Genomic DNA, 19,638 nt, shown 5'->3' on the forward strand with positions numbered 1-19,638 from the left:
TCTTTACAACTATTCTGAGGAAACTGGGGCTCTGAGACATTGTGATGTGACTTTTCCAAATCTCGAAGCTTTTAAGAGATGGAGCCAGGATTCTAAAGCATCTGAACCAAAGTCTCTGATTCCAGAGCAGGTTGAGAAGATGATCTAGAGTGACCTGCCTCACTGGCTGGTCAGGGGAGGATGTGCTTGCCTGGGGAATACTCTGAGGCTTCTTTCTTCCCTTATATTTCCTAAAACTGTTGGATCAAAGGCGATCCCACTAACCTTTCCCAGACCAAGAAGCATTTTTTTCAGTGATCATATGAATAGCTCCCCTCCCAGCTAGTACTTTTGGATCCCAAGTCCATGTTCTTTTGTCATCACCAGGCTGATTCTCAGCTCCTGGAAAAACAACTCAAAGTTTGAGTCAGACACTCCATGTGCTGTTCAAGGATCTTCCCTGCAACACTGTTTATAATAACAAGAAATTATAAACATGAATGCCTATCAACAGCAGAGTGGTTAAATACCACCATATGATGGAGTGCCAGTACCCCGCTGCTGTGAAATGACAGAAGGTTTAAGTATGTTGTTAAAGAGAAAAGGCAACTTACATACACATGTGATTGCACAGGCAAAGAAAATTCACTGAAGGACATTTATGCATTCAGAAAATATTTGTTAAGCATTTTAAGGTATCCAAGAAACTTATTAACAGGGGTTACCTGTGAGGAGTGGGTCTGAGGGAAAAACAGTAACTTGTGCTTTTTGGTAATCTTCTGTACATTTAAAAAAACTCCACAAGCAGTATTCTGTATAAAGTCAAGATAAAAAGAAGTTTGAGAAAACACGTAGAAATATCCAACAGGTACTTGACTAGAAAGGGACAGGGCTGTACAGAACTTATAAGTAACAATTTTTTTCCCTTCTACAAATGAGGATGGCGGTAGGCGCGTCCTACTTTTAGTGCAGGAACTTACTCTAAAACGGGAAAAAAAAAAAACCCCTAGGGCTGATGATAAACCGAATACCGCTTAACCTCTGCGGCCCAGGTCTTCCTACCACGCGATCTGGAGAAGTATTATCTGTAGATGGTGTGCAACTGAAGCCGCGGGAGCTGCTGCTGTCGATCCCAGGGGTGCATCTTACACGCCGGGTCATTCATCTCCCAAGTTCTGCGTCAAGCTGGAAGAGACGCTGAATCTGGAACCACCCACCCAGCTTTACCAACGGGGCAACTTAGGCTTCAAGAGGTCACAGGGCTGGGATGTGACTTCGCCCCAGCGCTGACGTCAAGGCCACACTCCTAACACACTACGTCCCGGCTCCTGTCTTGTAAAACTCCGCAGCCTCCAGCCGCCTAGGCGTCCTGTCCACAGCCCCGGGACACGGTGGAGGGCCCGGTGCCAGCACCCCGGAGGCAGCGTCCAGACAGAAGGGAGCGAAGTGTCCGAGTCCCCAGTCCCGAGAAACCGGGAGCTCGGCCTAAGAGCCGCCCCGCCGGTCACTGCCTGCCAGTCTTTCTCTCTCCGCAGCGCTTGCGAGTCTTGAAGATGAAGAAGCGAGTCCGTCCCGGACCACGGCCCGGCTTCTCCGGCACTCTCGGCTTCTTACAGTTAGGTTTCGACCGCAGCTCCGCTCTCCGAGACTTCCGGGCAGGGGGGCGCGGAGGGCTGGCGGCGGCGACGTTCACAGACGGGACGCAGGGAAGACCAGTCAGCGCCCGCGAGACCCTTCCAGAGCGCATGCGCAGTGCGTGAGCGCGGAGAGGGCGCGGCTGGCCGCGACCGCGGCTGCGCAGAGGCGGTGCCAGGCGCTGCGCCTGCGCAGTGGCGGGGCGGGGCGGGAAGGAGGGAGGTGGTGGCAGCGGCGGCGGCTGCTGAAGAGGAGGAGGGGGAGCGGAGGGAGGTGTTTCTGTCAGTTCCGGCTGTTTGTTCGGGAAGTGGATCCGCCGCTGCCGGAGCACCCCGGAGGGAGCTGCGGATCGCGAGGCCAGCACCGACCGCGCCCGCTAGCGCTCGCCTCCCCCGCCCGCCATGGCCCGGGACTACGACCACCTCTTCAAGCTGCTCATTATCGGCGACAGCGGTAAGGGCCGCAGCGGCCGGAGGCGGCGTGGGCCCTGCCGGGCGCGGCCCGCAGGAGCCTCGGGGAGGACAGGCAGTCGGGGAGGTGCCGGCCCGCGCGGGGCGGGCGGGGCGGCCGGCGGCCCCAGGGGCGCGCGGAGAGGCTCCGGGCCGCGCCGAGGTGAGGCTGGGGTGCCGGGCTGCGGAGCAGGGTGCGCGAGGCTTGGGGCTGGGCGCCCGGTCCACTCGCCGCGCCGGTCCCTGCCTCACGTATGACCTTGGTCAAGTCGCGCGATCTCTGGAGTTGGAGAGACCTGGGTTCTAGTCCTGGGGCTACCAGCTTCCTCACTCTGACCTTGGGCGAGTTGTTTCGCCTTTCCGAGCCTCAGTTCCCTCATCTGAGAAGTGGGGACTTGCCTCGGTGGGTGGTGTGAGTATTGGATGAGATACAGCTGGAAAAGTGCTTAGTACTCGACCTGGCAGAAAGTGAGCTCCAGTTAGATGTTAGCTGTTGATGTGTTATCAGTAGCCTTTGTAAGCCTCGGTTTCTTCCTCTGTAAAATGGGCATATTCCCAGAACCTGCCTCATGGGATTCCTGTGAGGTTTAAATGAGGTAAGACAGGTAAAGCACTTTGTGCAGGGCCTGGTACATTCCTGCTGCATTATTACCTCTGTATGGTTCCATTTCCTCATCTGTAAAATGGAATAGTAATAGGATCTACCTCACTGGGCTGATTGAGTATTCAATGAGATAATGCACACACAGTGTTCAAAACAGATCCGGGCACATAGTGAGTGCTCAGTGTGTGTTTGCTGTTACATACTGTCTGCTGCTAGACGGGTGTTGGAGGTGGGTTGGCCAACATTACAAAAGTGCTTTGACCATTTATACACTCCTGTAGAGTTCCTAGCTCCCTCTCCAGTGCCTAGTGCAGTGCCTCACACTCAGTAGATGCCTAATGTATACTTATTGAATGAATGAATGAATATCAAGTGTCTTAAGATAGGCTGGTTTCTGAGAAAGAGTGGAAGTTTTTTTTTTTTAACATTTATTTACTTATTTAGTCTGTGCCAATTCTTAGTTGCGGCAGGTGGGCTCCTTAGTTGCAGCATGGGAACTCTTAGTTGTGGCATGTGTGTGGGCTCTAGTTCCCCGACCAGGGATCGAACCCTGGCCCCCTGCATTGGGAGCGCGGAGTCTTACCCACTGGACCACCAGGGAAGTCCCAGGGTGGAGGGTTTTAGAAGTGTTTGGAGTGTGGCAGGTAAGCAGGTTTATGGGGTGACCAAGGGGTCAGGGAGGCAGGCCCCAGGAGGTTTATGGGAGCATAGCTGAGGTGCTGGGATTTTATGATGGGGAGGGAGGCTTGGGAACGTGCCAGACTTATAGACCAGACCTGAGTTGAGCGTTGGCAGCAGTGTCATGTTACTGGAGGCAGGGGCCAGGTTGGTGGTGGAACCCATGGATTGTTAAGAAAAGAGGGGACCAAATCAAAGGGGTTGTCAGACCCTGATGTGGGAGTGCTGTGACGGTGTCATAGCTAGACCAGGAAGGTGGGTGGGTCGTGGTCTCACCGTGGAGCCGGGTTGGGACGTGGCTGGTGGTTTGGATCAGGTGAAGGGTGGCTGAGGCTTCTGAGGCTGCTGGTGGAAGGGAGAAAAGTTAGGGCTAACTAGGGAGATGAAGAGTAGCTGTGGCTGGGGGAGGAGTTAGAAAGGTGGAGGATGGATTCCTTGTGGTTTGAATGAAAGAAAACCAGACAAGCTATGTAGCCTCGCTCTTGGAGATGGCCTCGGGCATTTCACGGGGTCCTGAGGCTTATGCCTTTCAGGTTTTGATTTCAGCCCTCACCTTGGTTCTGAGGGGCTGGCACCAGGGTGATTTCTCTCCTTTTGGAGTTAAAGTCAGGCTACCATGGTCAAGGTCCCTATCCCTCTGCAAGACATCTGGGGCCTGTGTATTGATATACAAAAATGAAAAGCATAAGCTTAGCCAGAAGATGCACCCTATTGGCTTTTCTCCCTGGTGAAACCCAGGGGATGGTTTTGGCCCCTTTCTCACTGTACATTTTGCATGGTGTATTGATTTTTCACTCAGAAGTTAGGTGTGGGAGAAGACTCGCTGGGTCAAGATTTATGTGACCTGGTTCCTTGTTCAGTCCGAGCGTATAGGACTACGTTGTGTAGAGGAGATGGATGTTTTACAGTTTAATTTCTCCTGACAGTGAGCTGATACTCAAAGCCCGATGCTTATGAGGCTGGGAGATGGTAGCCATGGAAGTTCAAACTAAGCTTTGGCAACTGAGCAAGGAGACTAACATCACGCCCTCCCCTGAACCTGGCTCCTTATGTGATGCTTCCTTAAGGTTTTTCAAACGATTTCATAGACACTCTCTCATTTGATCCTTACACGTTGCCTGTGTGGTTTGTCAAATAAGGAAACTAAGGCTCAGGGTAGCTGACTGTCTTGCCCCAAGTCACACAGCTCTTCAGAGGCAAAGCCAGGAGTTAATGCACATGACGCTTTGTGAGCAGCTGGTGTGGGGCCTGGCACACAGTAGGCCCTCAATGAGTGTAAGTTTCTTTCTGTATAAATCTAGAGCTCTTCTTCCCACTCTGCCACATTGTACACGCTTCTGGAATACAACCCCTCAGCTTTTGCAGCTCTTGTTTGTGCCTAAGATTGTATACTCTCTCTTATGCTCTTCTGACATTGGCTCTGATTTGTAACAGCATTTCGTCCGATCCATGGGGCCAGCCAGACTCATCCTTAGAACCTGGAGGCCGCAGTGGCTGTTGAAGGTCTAATTGAAGCTTTCGACCTCACAGATGAGTGAACTGAGGCTCGGGGGTGCGGTGTGTGTGTGACCTGTCTGATCCTATACAGGGAATTAGTTCCTGAGCCAGGATTAAACCTGAGAACACGTTACTCAAAGGTCTAAGGGTTTCCAACAGTCTAGAACCGAAGCAAAGAGGGATGAGGGAACTAGAGCGCAAGGGAGGAGCACGGCCAAGGGTGGGGGCTTCTATGGAGGCATTTTGAGGACCAGAGCATCTGTGTAGGGCAAGAGGCAGAAGGCAGGGGCAAGAAGGAGTTTGATGCAGGGAGAGCAGTGGTGACTGAGAGTGGGGGGTAAGGTTTTTGCAGAGAGAATCTGTCTCCCTGCTACCAAGAGGCATCAAGGGCCAGGGCCTGTGCTCTCTGCAGGGTTGAGGGTGATGGGGCTGGCCTGTCGGGGTGCGTGCTGGACATGGCCCTTGGAAAGCTGCTGACTTCGGCTGTGGTGAAGGCAGATTGGTACCCGTCACTTCCTCCCCTGGGCGGGTGCTGCAGGGTGGATGGTAGCAGCGTGTGTTCCTAAGGTGGCTTCTTCAGGGGTATTTAGGAAACGGTGTTTCTCTGCATGGGTTTCCCTTCCTTTCGGGGGGAGAGCAAGGCCAGAGGTGGGTGCTGGCCTGAAGAAGCCATTGACGTGGTGACTGTAGTGGTTTTGAGCAGCTCTGCAGATGAACTTGGGGTGAATGAAGAGCACCCGGAGAGGCCAAGCTGGGGGGACGCTGCTGCTTCACGCAGAGAGTACCCCCCGCCCTTAGACGTATGTGAGTCAGATACCATTTAACTTAAAAAAAGGATGCTGCCGCCCCCCGAAAGTTTGACCACCTCTGCTTGGGCTCCTTTTACTGCTGCAGCTGTAGCGTTGGGTAGCATGGCTGTCTGTGATTGGCATTGGCTTAGTCATAAATTCACTAAACAGTGTTTTGTTGGCCCCTACTGAGTGCTGGGCCCAGCTTCCAGCCCCGTGAACGTGCAGGGCAAGTGGAGCGAGACCTCCTTCCTAGAGGAACTCATGGCCCAGTGGCTCAGACACAAGGTTTTTGCTGAGTAAGCGGGCCAGGAGGCTCCAGGAGGAAGCAAGGAGCCGGCAGGGCCGATGGGATGTTGGCGCTGGTCAGAGCGCGGTGAGGGACTAGCCCAGGACTGGGGCTCTCCTCAGGCTGGGCAGGAAGCCTTGCAGAGGAAGTGGCCCCAGCGCGGCAGGCTGTGGCTGAGCGGCGGGGACCAGGGCTGCGGCACCTGTCTGCTCAGAGCTGCGCCCAGCCTGTCTTCAGGATGGTCAGACCCCGGTTCACTCCATGAGACAAGTTCTTCTGGGCATCGCTGGGCGACTCACCCACTTGGAGAGGTCCCCAGAGGAGATCGTCAGAGAGGACTGCCCAGAGAGGACGCCTGGGTCAGCTGGGAATTGGGGCAACGGCAGCTCCCTCTGAGTATCTGGTGAGCGCACGGGTTCCTCCCCACAGCCAGGCACACACACTCAAAGTTCGCTCTTAGCTGGGGGCGTAGGCGTGGGGTCTGAGACCCTGGGTTAAGATCTTCTCTTGTCTAGCTTTGATAGCACTGCTGCTAAGACTCTTGACAGGCATGGGACACAGGAGCCACTTTGGGTTTTTTTGTTCCACTTCCCGAAGCAGATGCAAGAAGACCTCCCAAGCAGCATGTATTGGCAAGAGCTGTGGAGCTCCAGGGTGGACAGCCCTGGATTCAGATCCAGCTCCACGCCCCTGCCGAGGCCCCTAGACCAGCCGTGTAGCTTCTTGGAGCCTCTGATACCTCATCTTAATAGATGCAGCTGGACTTGCAGGAACATCCGAGTGCCGGCCACACGCAGTGCCCTGCATGTGCTAGTGCTTTCCTTCTGTGCTCGGTTGACCCAGCTGGCTTGGGGGGAGGGCAAGGGCGGAGACAGGAGGACACAGGGCACAGGACAGGTGCACCTGGAGGCTAAAGCTGCCGTGTGTTGAAGTAAAGGGAAGCCACCCCTGTGACGGTTCTGCCTGTTCTTGGAACAGGAGAGACTGTGGGAAGTGAAATGGTCTGAGCACCCTGAGCACCCCTGAGCTGAGGGGTGTCAGGCGGGCGCCCCCCTCGCCGCCCATGTAGCCACCCGTGGCATCAGCCGGGGTGAAGGTGGCCGACAGTCGGTTCAAGTTGTCTGCGCCTCACTTTCTTCATGTGCAGAATAGCCCTGAGGATCTCCAGGGTGCTTTGCAGCCATGCAGCCCCTTGTCTCTCACCAAACCGAAGCTCCACATGTGATGTGCATTTTCCAGGGACTGCATTCTAGACACACCTTGGGGCCAGTATCCCTTGGTCGGCCTTCCCCTGCTTCGTGTCCGTCGTTGGGTCTCTTCCTTGGGGTTGCTGGGCCTGGCCCTCACACGGGCCCAGCTCGTGTCTTACACTGAGATGGAGGAAGAGGTCAGAGATCCAAGGGGAGAGGTGTTCTGGTGCAGGCTGGTTGGGGAGGAAGATGGGTGCTGCTCTGCCTCTGAAGAGTTAGGACTCGGGACCATCTCCCTGAAGAGGGGTAGGGGTTAGAGTGGGGACCCGGGCCTCCTCTCATTTCCTGCTTTCTCCCCTGCAGGTGTCGGCAAGAGCAGTTTACTGTTACGTTTTGCAGACAACACTTTCTCAGGTGAGTGTGCCGCTGGGATGCTGCCGGGTGTTTTGGTTTTAACATCCCTTCCCCTGGCGCCAGAACACCCTGGCCTCTGCCTAACGTCAGAAAAGTTCCTCATTCTGATTGCCAGACAGGGGAGGAGGAGGAGGGGGCGTAAGTTAGAAGTCTCTGTGGTCGGTCTTCATCTATCTTGTTCAAAAAAATCCTCCTGCAGGCCCATCCTTTTTCTACTCAGGGTCTTTTTTGTGTCCTAACATTTAAAAAAGAAAGAAAAAGACAAGTTAGGACATGCCTGTATAAAGTGTCAAACAGGAAGGCTCAATACAGTGAAAAAGGAGCACTGCTCCCCACCCCCTGCCCCACCCCCATCCTGGGTACCCTGGTAGCCTCTGCTCAGTGTGATGTGTCTCTCACTCGACTCCACACGCTGTGGGCCGGTCACTTGCCTTCCCCTCGGCATATCAAGGATCATCCTTGCACGTCTACATGCAGACCTGTGGTACTTTTGAATGGCTGTGCAGCTTCCTGGGCTGTTCAGGGATGCACATTGTTCATAACAGTGTTCTTGATGCGTGCATGCTTTCTAGTTGCCTCTATTTTAAGTGGTGCTGTATTTCTTGGGACACACTGTGTGTTTATTCTTGCATAAAAGTGGAGTTACTAGGTCAGGGGGTATGTGCTTTTAAAGTTTTCACAGGTACTGCCAGTTCGCCTTTCACAGAAGCTGTACTAAGTTGAAGGGGTCTAAAGAGCCCCTTGTCAATGCTGGTAGGTACTAGGTCTTAGTGGTGTTCATTTTTGCTCAGCTGATAGGCAAAAAGTGCTGCTCGTTCAGTCTTGTGTTTCCCTGATCACTGGTGAAGTGGGGCACATTTTCATTGGTCGAGCACATCAGGTTCAGTGCAGAGGCTTTGGGCTGTCTTGGCCTCTCTGATCGAGGACTGATGTGTGACTACCTCTGGGAATTCCCGCGATGCAATTGAGGGGCGAGCTTCACTTAGGAAGTGATTACGTGGTGGATGCCTCTCTCTTGAGGAAGGGAGAGGTGGGTTTCTCCTCACAGTGGCCCTGCACACCCCTGGTGGCATGACATTGGAAAGAGTTGTCTTCTCTATGTGACCATGAGTGTGACTGAGTCTCAGCTCATCTTTAAAAGTGGGACCGATCCCCATCCCTCCCATGTAGGGTACTGCGAGGATTCCCCAGGACTAAGTAATCTCTCAGTAAACACCAGGGGTTTGTCGTTGTCTCCTGTTCGAGAATGGTGACTAGTGGGCACTTCTCACTGTGCTGGAAAACATTCCTCTTCCTCCTTATGTCCCTCTTACTCCCCCTCCTGTCAGCTCTCAACTCTTGGAGGGTTCTCTTTTGCAACCTCTCTCCTCCTTTCCATTTCTACTACCAGTTCAGACTGCTGTTGATTCTAGCCCGAAGCATTACAGCAGCTCCTGCCCATCCCGTACCAGACTGCTGAGTTTATCTTGCTAATGCATGTCTCTGGCAGGGTTTCCTCTGTTTAAAAACCTCAGCGGTCCTCTCAAGTGAGCAGAGTTCACAGCAAGGTTTCTCCACTGTAGCACCACTGATGCTCTGGGCCCTGTAGCTCTTTGCTGTGGCGACTGTCCTGTGCATTGAAGGATGCTGAGCAGCATCCCTGGGCTCCACCCACTAGATGCCAGCACCCTTCCCCCTCCCAGTTGTGACAGCCGAAAATGTCTCCAGACATTTCCAAGTGTCTTCTGGGGGGTGACTCAACAATCCTCTGTTGAAAACCACTGGCCTTCATAATCTATCTTCAGTTCACCTTTCCAGCTTCCTACCTCATGCTGTCTGTTCATGCTTTTCTGTGTTTTCACTAGCTCGCTCACTTATTCAGCCATCAGCTGTGTATCAGGTGCCCACAGCACTAGGTGCTGGGCTGCTCTCCTTGGTGTAATCCAGTCCCCGCAGAGAGCCAGATGCCGCCTTGTCCTCTGTGCTGCCTCAGTTCTTTTCTTCTGGGTGGGATGTCTTTCCTCCAGCTAATCTCAGCCTTTGAAATCATACCTATTCTTTCACGCCAGGTCTAAATGTGACTTGCGCCCGAGAGCCTTCCTTGATCTCCACCCCACTTTGAACTTTGACCTTTCCTATCCACTCTACACACTTGATAGAGTCAGTTGTGTGTGTGTCTTGTCTGCGGCACCGGGTCACACTGTCAGCTCCAAATGGAGTGAGAACATGGGCTCTTCTAGCATTCGGGCCTTTGTAAGCCTGGACAGGACTATTCTGTTGCCAAAAATTCTCTTTAACTCCATCTTTCACACAGATGCCCCAAGAGAGCTATTTACAATGCAGCTCTCATGCTTGGATTAAACCCTTCAGTGCCTCCCTGTCACACACAAAAGAGAAAGTCCAAGCTCTTGAAAATGGCACAAAGGCCAAGATCTGGCCTTGCTCACCTCCACCCCGAACCTGCCTCCCTCCGTGTGCTTGACCTCAGGCCACTACCCCCCGCCCCCCCCCCCCCCACCACTGCTACGTTTGCTGCCATCTCCTCTGCCTGGAGCAGTGTTTTTCAAATTGCAGGGTGGGACTTAGTTTTATTTTTCTAGTTTTTATTGGAGTATAGCTGATTTACACTGTTGTGTTATTTTCTGCTGTACAGCAAAGTGAATCAGTTATACAAATACATATATCCACTCTTTTTTGGATTCTTTTCCCATACAGAGTATTACAGAGTAGTTTCCTGTTATATATATATATAATAGGTTCTTATTAGTGATCTGTTTTATTTGTATATAGATATATATATTTTACATATAGTAGTGTGCATATGACTTATGTTTCAGGAAGTTAATTTTGTGGGTCATTTAAAATGTTTGGACTAGAAAAGAGAAGCCCGGAATGCATCATAGGCTCCCACCGTTCCCAGGCCACAGTGAATGCGTCCATGCCACGGCCACTCTAGTAGAGGGGCATGTCCCCTCCCCCCAGTCACGTCCCCTGTTTTATTTTCTCTGTGGCACTCGTTGCTCTTGAAATTGTCTTCTTTATCACTGTTTCATTGTATCCTGTCTGTTGCCCTCACCTTGGGGCTCGGACTTTGTCTTTTTTGTTCAGGGCTGTGTCCTCCAGGCACTTGGAGTGAGCGGGGCGGGACAGTGGAGCCCAGGGTCACCTGTGCCATTTAGGGCGTGGTCTGACCAGGGCGGCCTGTGGGCCCTGCTAACATCTGTGTGTGTGCAGGCAGTTACATCACCACGATCGGAGTGGATTTTAAGATTCGGACTGTGGAGATCAACGGGGAGAAAGTGAAGCTGCAGATCTGGGACACGGCCGGGCAGGAGCGCTTCCGCACCATCACCTCCACGTGAGTCAGGCCAGCCCCGCTCCTGCTCAGACCCCTTGCCACCGACATTCAGACACAGTTGAGCCACTAGTGCCGGGTCACGATAGAAATGCCACTGGGGCGGGCCCCCGCGACTGTTGGGAGGTGAGCTCCTTGCCGGCTGCAGTGGGTGGCGTCAAGTGGGGTCCTTCCTCTTCCTGAGGCTGCAAGAAGAGGAGGGGTCGTGGTGGGACAGCGTGCGCCAGTCCGCTGACCCTCTGGCCTTTGGTTCCTTTGTCTTTAAAATGGGGTAGCAGTGGTGATGTTGGCTTTGCCAGGTGGTGAAACACTTAGGCAATGACAGTGCTCTTGTTAGGTGTCAGCTGTGACAGCTGGGGTCGTGAGGTCAGCTGTGCAGGCTCCCGTCACCACCCTGACTTCCGGGAAGGGGCTTCCCTCTGCTGGGAGGCCTGGAAGGAGCACTGGTAGGTAGGAGGCCGTTGGGTGGCCCCTCCTCCCCAAAGCTGTCTACTGGGAACCCAGCTCATGCTGAGGGCTGTCCTCCTTTGCTGCTGCAGTACCTTTGTAATTCTTAGCTGTAAACAGGAGGAAAACCTAGCTGGAGCGCCAGACAGCAGGGGTCCTGTGGAGTGGCTGTTGGTTAATGGAACAGGTTCCAGGAAAGAGCAGGGCTATGAAGGCAGACACTTGGGAATTTACATTTTTGCTCTGCTGTGTGACCTTGGGCAAGTTGCCTAAACTCTATGCTTCAGTTTCCCAGGGGGCTTGTCTTTGGGATTTGCTTTAATGCCAAGTCCAGTGTGCTTGGGGACATCCACGTGTGAACATGGATGATGCCATTGAGCTCCCTGCAGCTGGTACTCTCATCATCCCTGTTTTACAAACGAGGGAGCTTCCGAGGGGGTCCTGCTCCCTGTGATGGGCAGCGCCTGCGCTCCACACTGGGGTGTGTGCAGAGCAGGAGCCAGCGCCTGGCCTGGAGTAGTCGCTTCTTCCATCGGCCTCTCCTTTGCCTCCCCCAGCAGAGCCTGTGTGAGTGGGGCTCTTGGGAAGGCACGAGGGAGTGTCGTCTCCTCCCGGCAGGGTGAAAATGGGGCAGACCCCCCGGCTGGCCACCCATCTAAGAGGTGGCTCAGGATCTGAGGGGTGGGAAGTGTGAGGGTCGAAGAGCCCCCACGGTGGTGGCTGGGAGTGTCGGGGTGTCCAGGGGTGCCAGCTGGGTGGATGGGTGGCCCTGGTCAAGGGGCTTCAAGGGGCCAGAGCCTGAGCAGGCCGGGGGCGGGCTTCTGTCACTGGGCCAGCCCTGTGGTGAGCACACGAGCCAGGATCTGTGACTCCCTGAGACCCCGGGGGTCCCCAGTCCTGGGGGCTGCCCAAGGCAGGTCTCTGCAACTACTTCCCGATGAGCTGCCTGAGCCCCCTTGTGTCTTGGTAGCTGCCAATGAGGCCTCAGCTAAGGAGGGCAGCTGGGGTCAGGGGGTCCTTGGGGTAGGACAGACATCATGAGCTTTGGGCAGCCCAAGCATCTAGGCCTGAATAAGACCAAGACCTCTTGTCGGGGTCGGGAGGAACGGGCACTGACCCCCAGATATCCTTACTCTGGGCTGGGACTGTCGCCAAGGACCTTACCTGCTTCATTTCATTTAATCCTGATAAAAAGTCCTGTGATTATCTCCAGTTTACAGACAAGAAAACTGAGGCCCAGAGAGGGTGAAGTAACCTAGCTTGCTTGGTTAGGAGTTGAACTGAGGTCTGGCTGATGCCGAAGCTCTTGCCTTTAACTGGTCCACAGCTCTGCTCTCTGCTGGCCCTCCACCGCCACGGGACTGGGGCCGGGGCTGAGGCAGACGGCAGATGCTCTGGTGCCTCCTGTGGGTTAAAACCAGTCAGGGAATTCAGGGCATCTGAGGATACTGGGCCTGTGGCCACAAGAAATGCTCCAGGCAGGGCAGTGGGGCGGGGGAGCCTGAGCCCTTTCAGCAGAGAAGCACGGCCCTGCCTGGCCGGCCATCCTGAGGTCAGCTCCTTCCAGGGCATCGGGAAGAGGGTGAACTGCCTCACTCATCCTCTGGGGGAGAACTCTGCTGCCTGCAGGCAATCTGGGTTTGCACGGGAAGGGGGAGTGCCGCACGCCAGTCGGCCTGCCTGCGGGCTGAGGGAAGGAGTCTGGAGTTTGTTTCAGGAGTTTGTTCTCTTCCAAGGATTGGGGCAATCAGGGGGCAATAACGTGGCCTTTTCTGATTCAGGGCATTAAAAGAGAAACTAAAATTGCATCCTGTTAGCCTGCTGAGAACACCCTGTTGTCCCCCTCACCGTTTCTTGCCTCCTGGTGGCTGGGGTTCACTGACCCTGAGCTGTGGCTGGGGGCACGGGCTGGGGTGGGGTGCTGAGGGCAGAGGGCGAGGCGGAGGCAGGGAAGCCCCTTCCGTACCTGGCCCTGGGCTCAGACCCAGGCTGTGGCTTGCAGCAGTTCACTCCACTCAGCCTTACATCCTCACTGGTGACGTGGTGACCCTCCTGTCTTGTACCAGGTGTGGCAAAGATCAGTAAGGTCGTGGGTGTGAAGCACCGGCGCTGTGCTGGCATAGAGCCAAGTTGTGGCGCGTGGACGTGATGACTGATGGAGGAGGAGGTGGAAGCCCAGCACACCGGTGCCCTCCTCGCCCGAGCTCTGAGCTCCGGACTGGTTCTCTCGGGTGACACCCCCTTGCCTGGGTCCCAGAGAAGGCGGAGGGTCCCGGGGAGCAGTGGGGGCTTGTGCTGGGGCCGCGGCTGTAGGTATTTCTTGGCATCTTCAACTGTCTTCAGCAAAGGAGGGTCTGGAAACACAGTCCACTGCTCGCATGTCCTTTGTTGGAGGGGGACAATCATCTGTCCTCACCGGTTCCCGGCATGCTCTCCTGCACCTGCTCAGGTGGGTGTCCACCAGGTGGACCCAGGTGATGACCTGGTGCTCTAGGGGGCAGGGAGGGGCAGGGCCTGGATGGCTTGATTGTTCGGGCTCCCCAGGGCAGGGCGCTGTGTCCCCAGGAAGGCAGAGCTGCGGGCAGATGAAGCTCCTGGGGGATGTCAGCGGGTGTCTGAGGGTGGAGAGCCAGGGTCGTGAGAGAGGCTGGGCTTTTCTCACTGCCTTGGTGGCCGGCCTGGGGAAGCTGCTATCGCTGCTGCCTGCCATGCTGTCACTTGGTTTTCTTCCATCTGTGTCGGGGGCCCAGATTGTCACTGAAGGAATAGTAATAGTGATAATAAAGAGCTGGCCCTTGTGGAAATATGTATTATCTCCTTAGTCCTCACAACCACCCCAAGAGTCCTAGTACCCCCATTTTACAGTTGAGGAAACCGAGGTGCCATGAGGTGCCCGCAGTAACCTTCCCAGGGCCCCACAGCCTTTCATAGATGGAGCTCGTCTGACCTGTGTCCTGTGATCGGGCCTCGACTATGAGGGGTCAGCCAGAGTGCTGACGGGCAGGCAGGTGAGAGCACAGCTGCACCTGCCAGCCTGGCCGGCCCCATCCTCGTGCAGCCTGTGGTGCCTCAGAACCACCACCTGGGAGGGGCTGCTTTCCTACGGGCTTGGGGCCCTAATGAGCCCCGGGAGGGCAGAGGCGCTATGGGCTGGGTCGGGGGGGAGTCCCCGTCTACCCGTCAGCACGGCCTGTTGCAGGCAGTGGTTCTTACCCTCGTTGTTCTCAGAAACCCCTGGTGAGTGAGAATCTCTGCAGCGCTGGGTGATGTGACGTGTCAGGGTAAGGGGTGTCACCTGGCCACTGGGTCAGTGAAGGCGCTCTGGAGAAGTGTGAGGCTCTGTCCTCCTCTTCCTTCCAGGGTTGATGTCCTCCATCTGTCCTCCTGAACCATGTGAGTGAAGGGGGATGTGGCGTCTGGAGAGGAATGTTCACATCCTCCTGCCTTGCAGACCTTCCAGCTGACCGTAGGCGCCGGGGTCTGTGCTTTGGGATGCGTCCTGATGCCCAGGTCATTTCCATGCCCTACCTGCCCCCCGGCCTGGATGAGCCTGGAGTGGCAGGAGGGGAGGTGCCCACCTGCCCCTAGGGGAGTGAGAACAGACCTTGGCAGGCTTCACAAGTGGTGCGTGTTCTTGGAATGGCATTTTACTATGACAGATTTGAGGACAGAAAAAAGTTTTGAATGTTAAAAAGAGGACAGTGGTAATATGATGTCAAATGCAAACATCGCCTGAATTTTAAAAATAAAACAACTTCAAAGAAGTTTCAAGCTGTTGGCAGCCTCTGAACGATTTGGTTGGCCACCGCAGGGCCGAGCGCTCCCCATTTACCGTGCCTGGGGAGCAGCATGAGCAGCAGTGCTGCCGGCGGCCTACCTGCTGGCTGGGCTCTGGATGTCCAGCCGAGGCCGGAGGGAGAGGAGACACCAGGCGTGCTGGGGGAAAGCACTCGCCCCCTCGCCGTTTCCCAGCCGCTGTCTGGATGCGGGCAGGCGGGTCCTGCGAAGGGGCTACTCTTGTTTAGGCTGAAGCTCTGACGCAGACCCTGGCCCTACAGATATTATCGGGGGACTCACGGGGTGATCGTGGTCTATGACGTCACCAGCGCCGAATCCTTTGTCAACGTCAAGCGGTGGCTTCACGAAATCAACCAGAACTGTGATGACGTGTGCCGGATACTAGGTGAGGCTGGACCCAGCAGGGTAGACAGTGGGATGGAGGGTGGCAGGGCGTTCCCACGGGGCTGGGCTGACCCTGCTTTGCCTTGAAGTGGGGAATAAGAATGACGACCCTGAGCGGAAGGTGGTGGAGACAGAAGACGCCTACAAATTCGCCGGGCAGATGGGGATCCAGTTGTTTGAGACCAGCGCCAAGGAGAATGTCAACGTGGAAGAGGTGAGGCCTGTGCCGGAGGGGCAGGGGGTGAGCACGGCCCAGCTCTGCTCCACCACCATGGCCTCCTTGCCCCACCCTGGCCTGCCCGGGGCATCCAGGTGGCCGACAGAAAACATCACAGTAACGGCTGTTGAATGAGTGCCTCCTGTGTGTGCCAGGCCTTGTGCTAGGCTCCTTACAGGTGCCACCTCATATCTCACCAGTCCTCTGAGGTAAATTAGTCCCATGTTTCAAATGGGAAACAGGTTCCAGCTCGTGAGAAGCTGAGTCAAACTATGACGTGCTCCACACCACAGCCGTGCACAGTGTCCACTCAGTCCTCTGCCTCCCCGTCCCTCCCCACTGTCACCTCTTCCTGCTCTCTGGCTTTCCTTGGGGCCTTGGCCTCCTGTAGAGACCAGCTAGCTTTCCTGTGGCCTCCAGAGCTTGCTTGGGTGGGTGTCCGGGCGAGCCCCCAAAGGCATCTGGGGAGGCACATCCCCTCAGACTGGCTGGGCCTCTAGACCGGCGCAGCCTCCTGTCACTTAATGCTGCAGCTGCTGGAAAGCGCTTGTGAGTCTTTGGAGAAAAGCAGGACCTTTTGCCACAAGCCCAGGCTGGCTGCCCTCATGGCTTCAGGAGGGTCCTGCCTGTGGGGTGTGGAGCCCAGGGGCGCCAGATCCCACTGCATCCTGGGCTCGGGCTGCCTGATTGCAGGGACCCCGGGCGCCTGCGTCAGGCTAGGGTCACAGTGTGGGCTTTTCCACTTAGGGGCCTGTGGCAGGGCCCTGAGTCCTCTCCACGCTCCACTGTTGCTTGTGTAGATTGGGGTGGGGTGAGAGCCTCTGCCTCCCGGGTTGCGGGAATGAGTGAAGCAAATTATGTCACATACTTGCTACCTTTCCCAGAAGTGGAGGAGAGCTGTGGGGTGGTCCGAGGAAGGTTCTAGGCAGGGTGTGCAGGGAGGTAGCGTGGAGCGGGCAGGCTCTGGGTGCTTCTGGTCCATCGCAGGGGCACCTTTATCTGTGTTGTCTGGAGTCCAACTGAAGGAAAGGAGTTCTTTCTCCTTTAAGAGAAAGACTGGAAAACCTCTTCCCTGAGACGTAGCTCAAAGGTCTTTGATGTTGTTCCTCTTTGACCTTTATAATTCACCACCTCCTTCTAGATAGGGTTTGAAGATACACATACAAAAAAAACTCACCTGTAGAACTAGAAAGCTGGGCCTGGGGAGGCAGGGAGTTGGCCACGCTGTGATGGGGCCTCCACGCTGGTCTGAGGCCTGCCCTGCCTCCTTCACCCTCACAGATGTTCAACTGCATCACAGAGCTGGTCCTCCGAGCAAAGAAAGACAACTTAGCGAAACAGCAGCAGCAACAACAGAACGATGTGGTGAAGCTCACGAAGAACAGTAAACGAAAGAAACGCTGCTGCTAATGCCCCCAGCCCACTGCAGAGACTGCACTGCGGCCACTCCCCCTGCCCCAGGCCAGGGGGCTCCTCTCCTGGGGGACACTGTTTCGTGCCGTTATTTAAAGAATTCTCTCCACGTTTTTGTACCGGGAGGCGCCATCGGCACTTCCTCCCCTCCCCCATCGAGTGCCAAGAAGGTGTTGGACAGCCTGCCCTTCCCTTCTGGCGCCCCTGCCCCCCGGCCAAGGCGCCTGGGCCCGGCGAGGACGCTGCCAGCCAAGCGGACTGATTAACCGGAGTTTGTACATAATGTATATTGCTTTAACCAGCGCATCACCCTTGTCCTGCTCTGGCTCTTCCCTCCCTAATGCCAGCCTGCTGCGACACCCCCTCCCCACCCAACCCCAACTTACTGCCAGCAGCTTCCTGAGGGGACAGGATTACATGCTAGACATACCTTTTGCCAACCTGGGCTGGTGAAGTGGGCTCCACGTGACTCGTTCTCTCCTGCAGGCTGTCGGTGTCTGTCCCTGGCATGTAGGGGCTCACCCCTGTTCAGGGCCTCTGCCGGCCCAGCTCCCTCCCCTCTCCATCCCATCCTGTAACCATTCTGGCAGCTGAGGAAACCTGGCCTTGAAGTGGGCCTGGGGTTCCCATCAGAGGCCTGGCCCTTCATTTCCACAGAAGGAGTCACTCCTGCCCTTTGGCCAACGGATTTCTTGTCCTGCCTTCCAGATGCCTCTGAGCTACAAACCCAAGGGAGCCGTGGCTTCTAATTTATATACCAACCTGTTTTGGTTCCAACAGAAAGGTAGGGGTGTGTTTGTGCAGGGATGGGCTTGCAGGGGGACTAAGGAGCATCATTTTAACAGATAAAGAAAAATGAAGCCAAATCAAATGAATTAAGTTCCTCATACTCTTTTTCTCTTACTGAGGTTTGGTTGGCACAGCATCAAAAGTTGTGGCCGCCCAACTTTGGGTCCAGTGTTTTTAGAAAAACTGAATGGCTTCCTGTCATCATGGAGCCGGGCTCTTGGCCGAGCGGCTCTGCCTTCCCGGTGGTTTGCTGGTGGGAAAGGAGGGGCCTTCCACCCCGGTCTCTGTCGGCCCAGGGCCTCCCGCTGAGTCGTGGGTCTCCGATGCAGCCCCAGGCACCTTTGAGTGTGGGGAGTGGGTGCCAGGGGCCGCTGGGCTGTGGGGACAATGTCTCTGAGCTGCATGCAGGTAGCCTTGGATCACTGACAGGACTGTTTTAGTACAAAGGTAGCATGAGGATTTCTTAGTGAATGGGAAGGAATGGCCGCTGGGGCTGGGAGCCAGCTCTGACCCACCGTGGTGCCCTGGAGGAGAAACCAGGGTCGTCTGCACTTGATGACTGTCACCGCCACCCCCTCGAGACGCTTCATTCACCTTTCCTCTAAAAGGATCACGTAACCTGGGAATAATTTATTTCAACACCATGATGTGTTTTACGAGATTTCCTTTCCTAGGTGATTTCCAGGCCAAGCCCTGATTGGACAATCACATCACAGATCTCACTGCACATTTTCCATGTCACTGTTGATGGGTTTTCAATCAGTAAAAAACTGGGGGTTTCTTGTGTCCTGTCTCTCCACTTCCCCAAATTGCCAAAAGCCCATAGTTCTGTGTGACAGGCCTTCACTTTGGAGCCACAGGATGAGGTGGGAGCGCTGGGCCTGGGAAGGCGGTGCTGTGGGGGTGACAGCAGGTAGCCCTGTCTGGTTGGGGTGCTGAGAGCCACAGCATGGTCTCCATCCTCAGGACCGTCCTGGTGACCACAGGTCCCGTGGAGGGTGTGGAGAGCTCAGGCCTCCTGGGTGGGCCACAGCTCGGCTCTGAGGTGACACTGGTGTGGCAGTGCTTGCAAATTCAAGCAGCAAGAGGAGGGGGTCCTGGAAGTTTCCAGCCCAGGCTAGAAGCCACCGTGGCTTCTGGCAACTGGACATCCAGACCCAGGTGGTGGGGTGATTTGGTGATGACAGTGTGCCTGTCCCGCTGAGTGTCACACACATGAATGGGGGGTGGGGGAGGGGGAATTCAGGGCTGGACCGGCATCCTGGTGGACCTGATGTGAAATTCCTGTTGAACAACAAAACTTTTAAATGGTTTGCTAGGATTATTTCTGTATTGAAAGTTTCTAATTATGCTTTTTAAAAAAATACTAAAAATAAAGGTTCAAGCTGCCAGATTTTCTTCCAGGGTCTGTTTCCTCTCCTCCAGCTGTGCTCTGGGTGGGCCTGGCTGCTTCCCACCCATTGTGTCCAGCTCTTGTTTGTTCTGGTCTGAGTCCTGCACAGGTGCCCATCAAGGCTCAGGGATGCTTTCAGAAGCCAAGTTTGTTTTCTCCATGAAAGGTGGGTCCAGGTTGAGCTTCCCCTCTGGCCGGGAGCACATGTGGTAAGATGCCAGGGGAAATGCCATGTTTATTCTCCGTGTGCCCAGAAGGATGCAGCGGAAGCTTTGCCTACAGTGATTTCTTTCTGCCTCAGAGTTTCTGCCAAGCTGTTGGATCTGCTCACGGCTTGGTA

The 19,638-nt window shown here is 55.2% G+C and overlaps 1 protein-coding gene across 2 annotated transcripts; it reads left to right on the plus strand.

Moving 5' to 3' along the window:
- Positions 1-1,845: 1,845 nt before the first annotated feature.
- On the plus strand, positions 1,846-19,296 carry RAB35 (RAB35, member RAS oncogene family). 2 transcript variants are annotated; one of them, XM_067700610.1, is made up of 6 exons: positions 1,854-2,067; positions 7,473-7,523; positions 10,737-10,860; positions 15,363-15,487; positions 15,576-15,700; positions 16,985-19,296. In XM_067700610.1, the coding sequence occupies exons 1-6, from the start codon at positions 2,016-2,018 to the stop codon at positions 17,111-17,113; spliced, it is 606 nt and encodes a 201-aa protein (XP_067556711.1). In that variant the 5' UTR covers positions 1,854-2,015; the 3' UTR covers positions 17,114-19,296. The 2 variants fall into 2 exon arrangements, with proteins under 2 accessions (XP_067556712.1, XP_067556711.1); XM_067700611.1 differs by lacking the exon at positions 15,576-15,700 and having other exon boundaries at positions 1,846-2,067.
- The last annotated feature ends 342 nt before the right edge of the window (positions 19,297-19,638 follow it).

Source organism: Pseudorca crassidens, chromosome 12 (genome assembly GCF_039906515.1).
Source record: "Pseudorca crassidens isolate mPseCra1 chromosome 12, mPseCra1.hap1, whole genome shotgun sequence".
Taxonomy (NCBI): Eukaryota; Metazoa; Chordata; class Mammalia; order Artiodactyla; family Delphinidae; genus Pseudorca; species Pseudorca crassidens.

What these genes read in the sequence shown, in the direction of transcription:
- RAB35 (XM_067700610.1), top strand. Translation starts at nt 2,016, where the DNA reads ATGGCCCGGGACTACGACCACCTCTTCAAGCTGCTCATTATCGGCGAC. An exon ending in GCTCATTATCGGCGACAGCG is followed by an intron (nt 2,068 to 7,472) that starts GTAAGGGCCGCA and finishes TCTCCCCTGCAG; the next exon opens with GTGTCGGCAAGAGCAGTTTA. An exon ending in TGACGTGTGCCGGATACTAG is followed by an intron (nt 15,488 to 15,575) that starts GTGAGGCTGGAC and finishes TTTGCCTTGAAG; the next exon opens with TGGGGAATAAGAATGACGAC.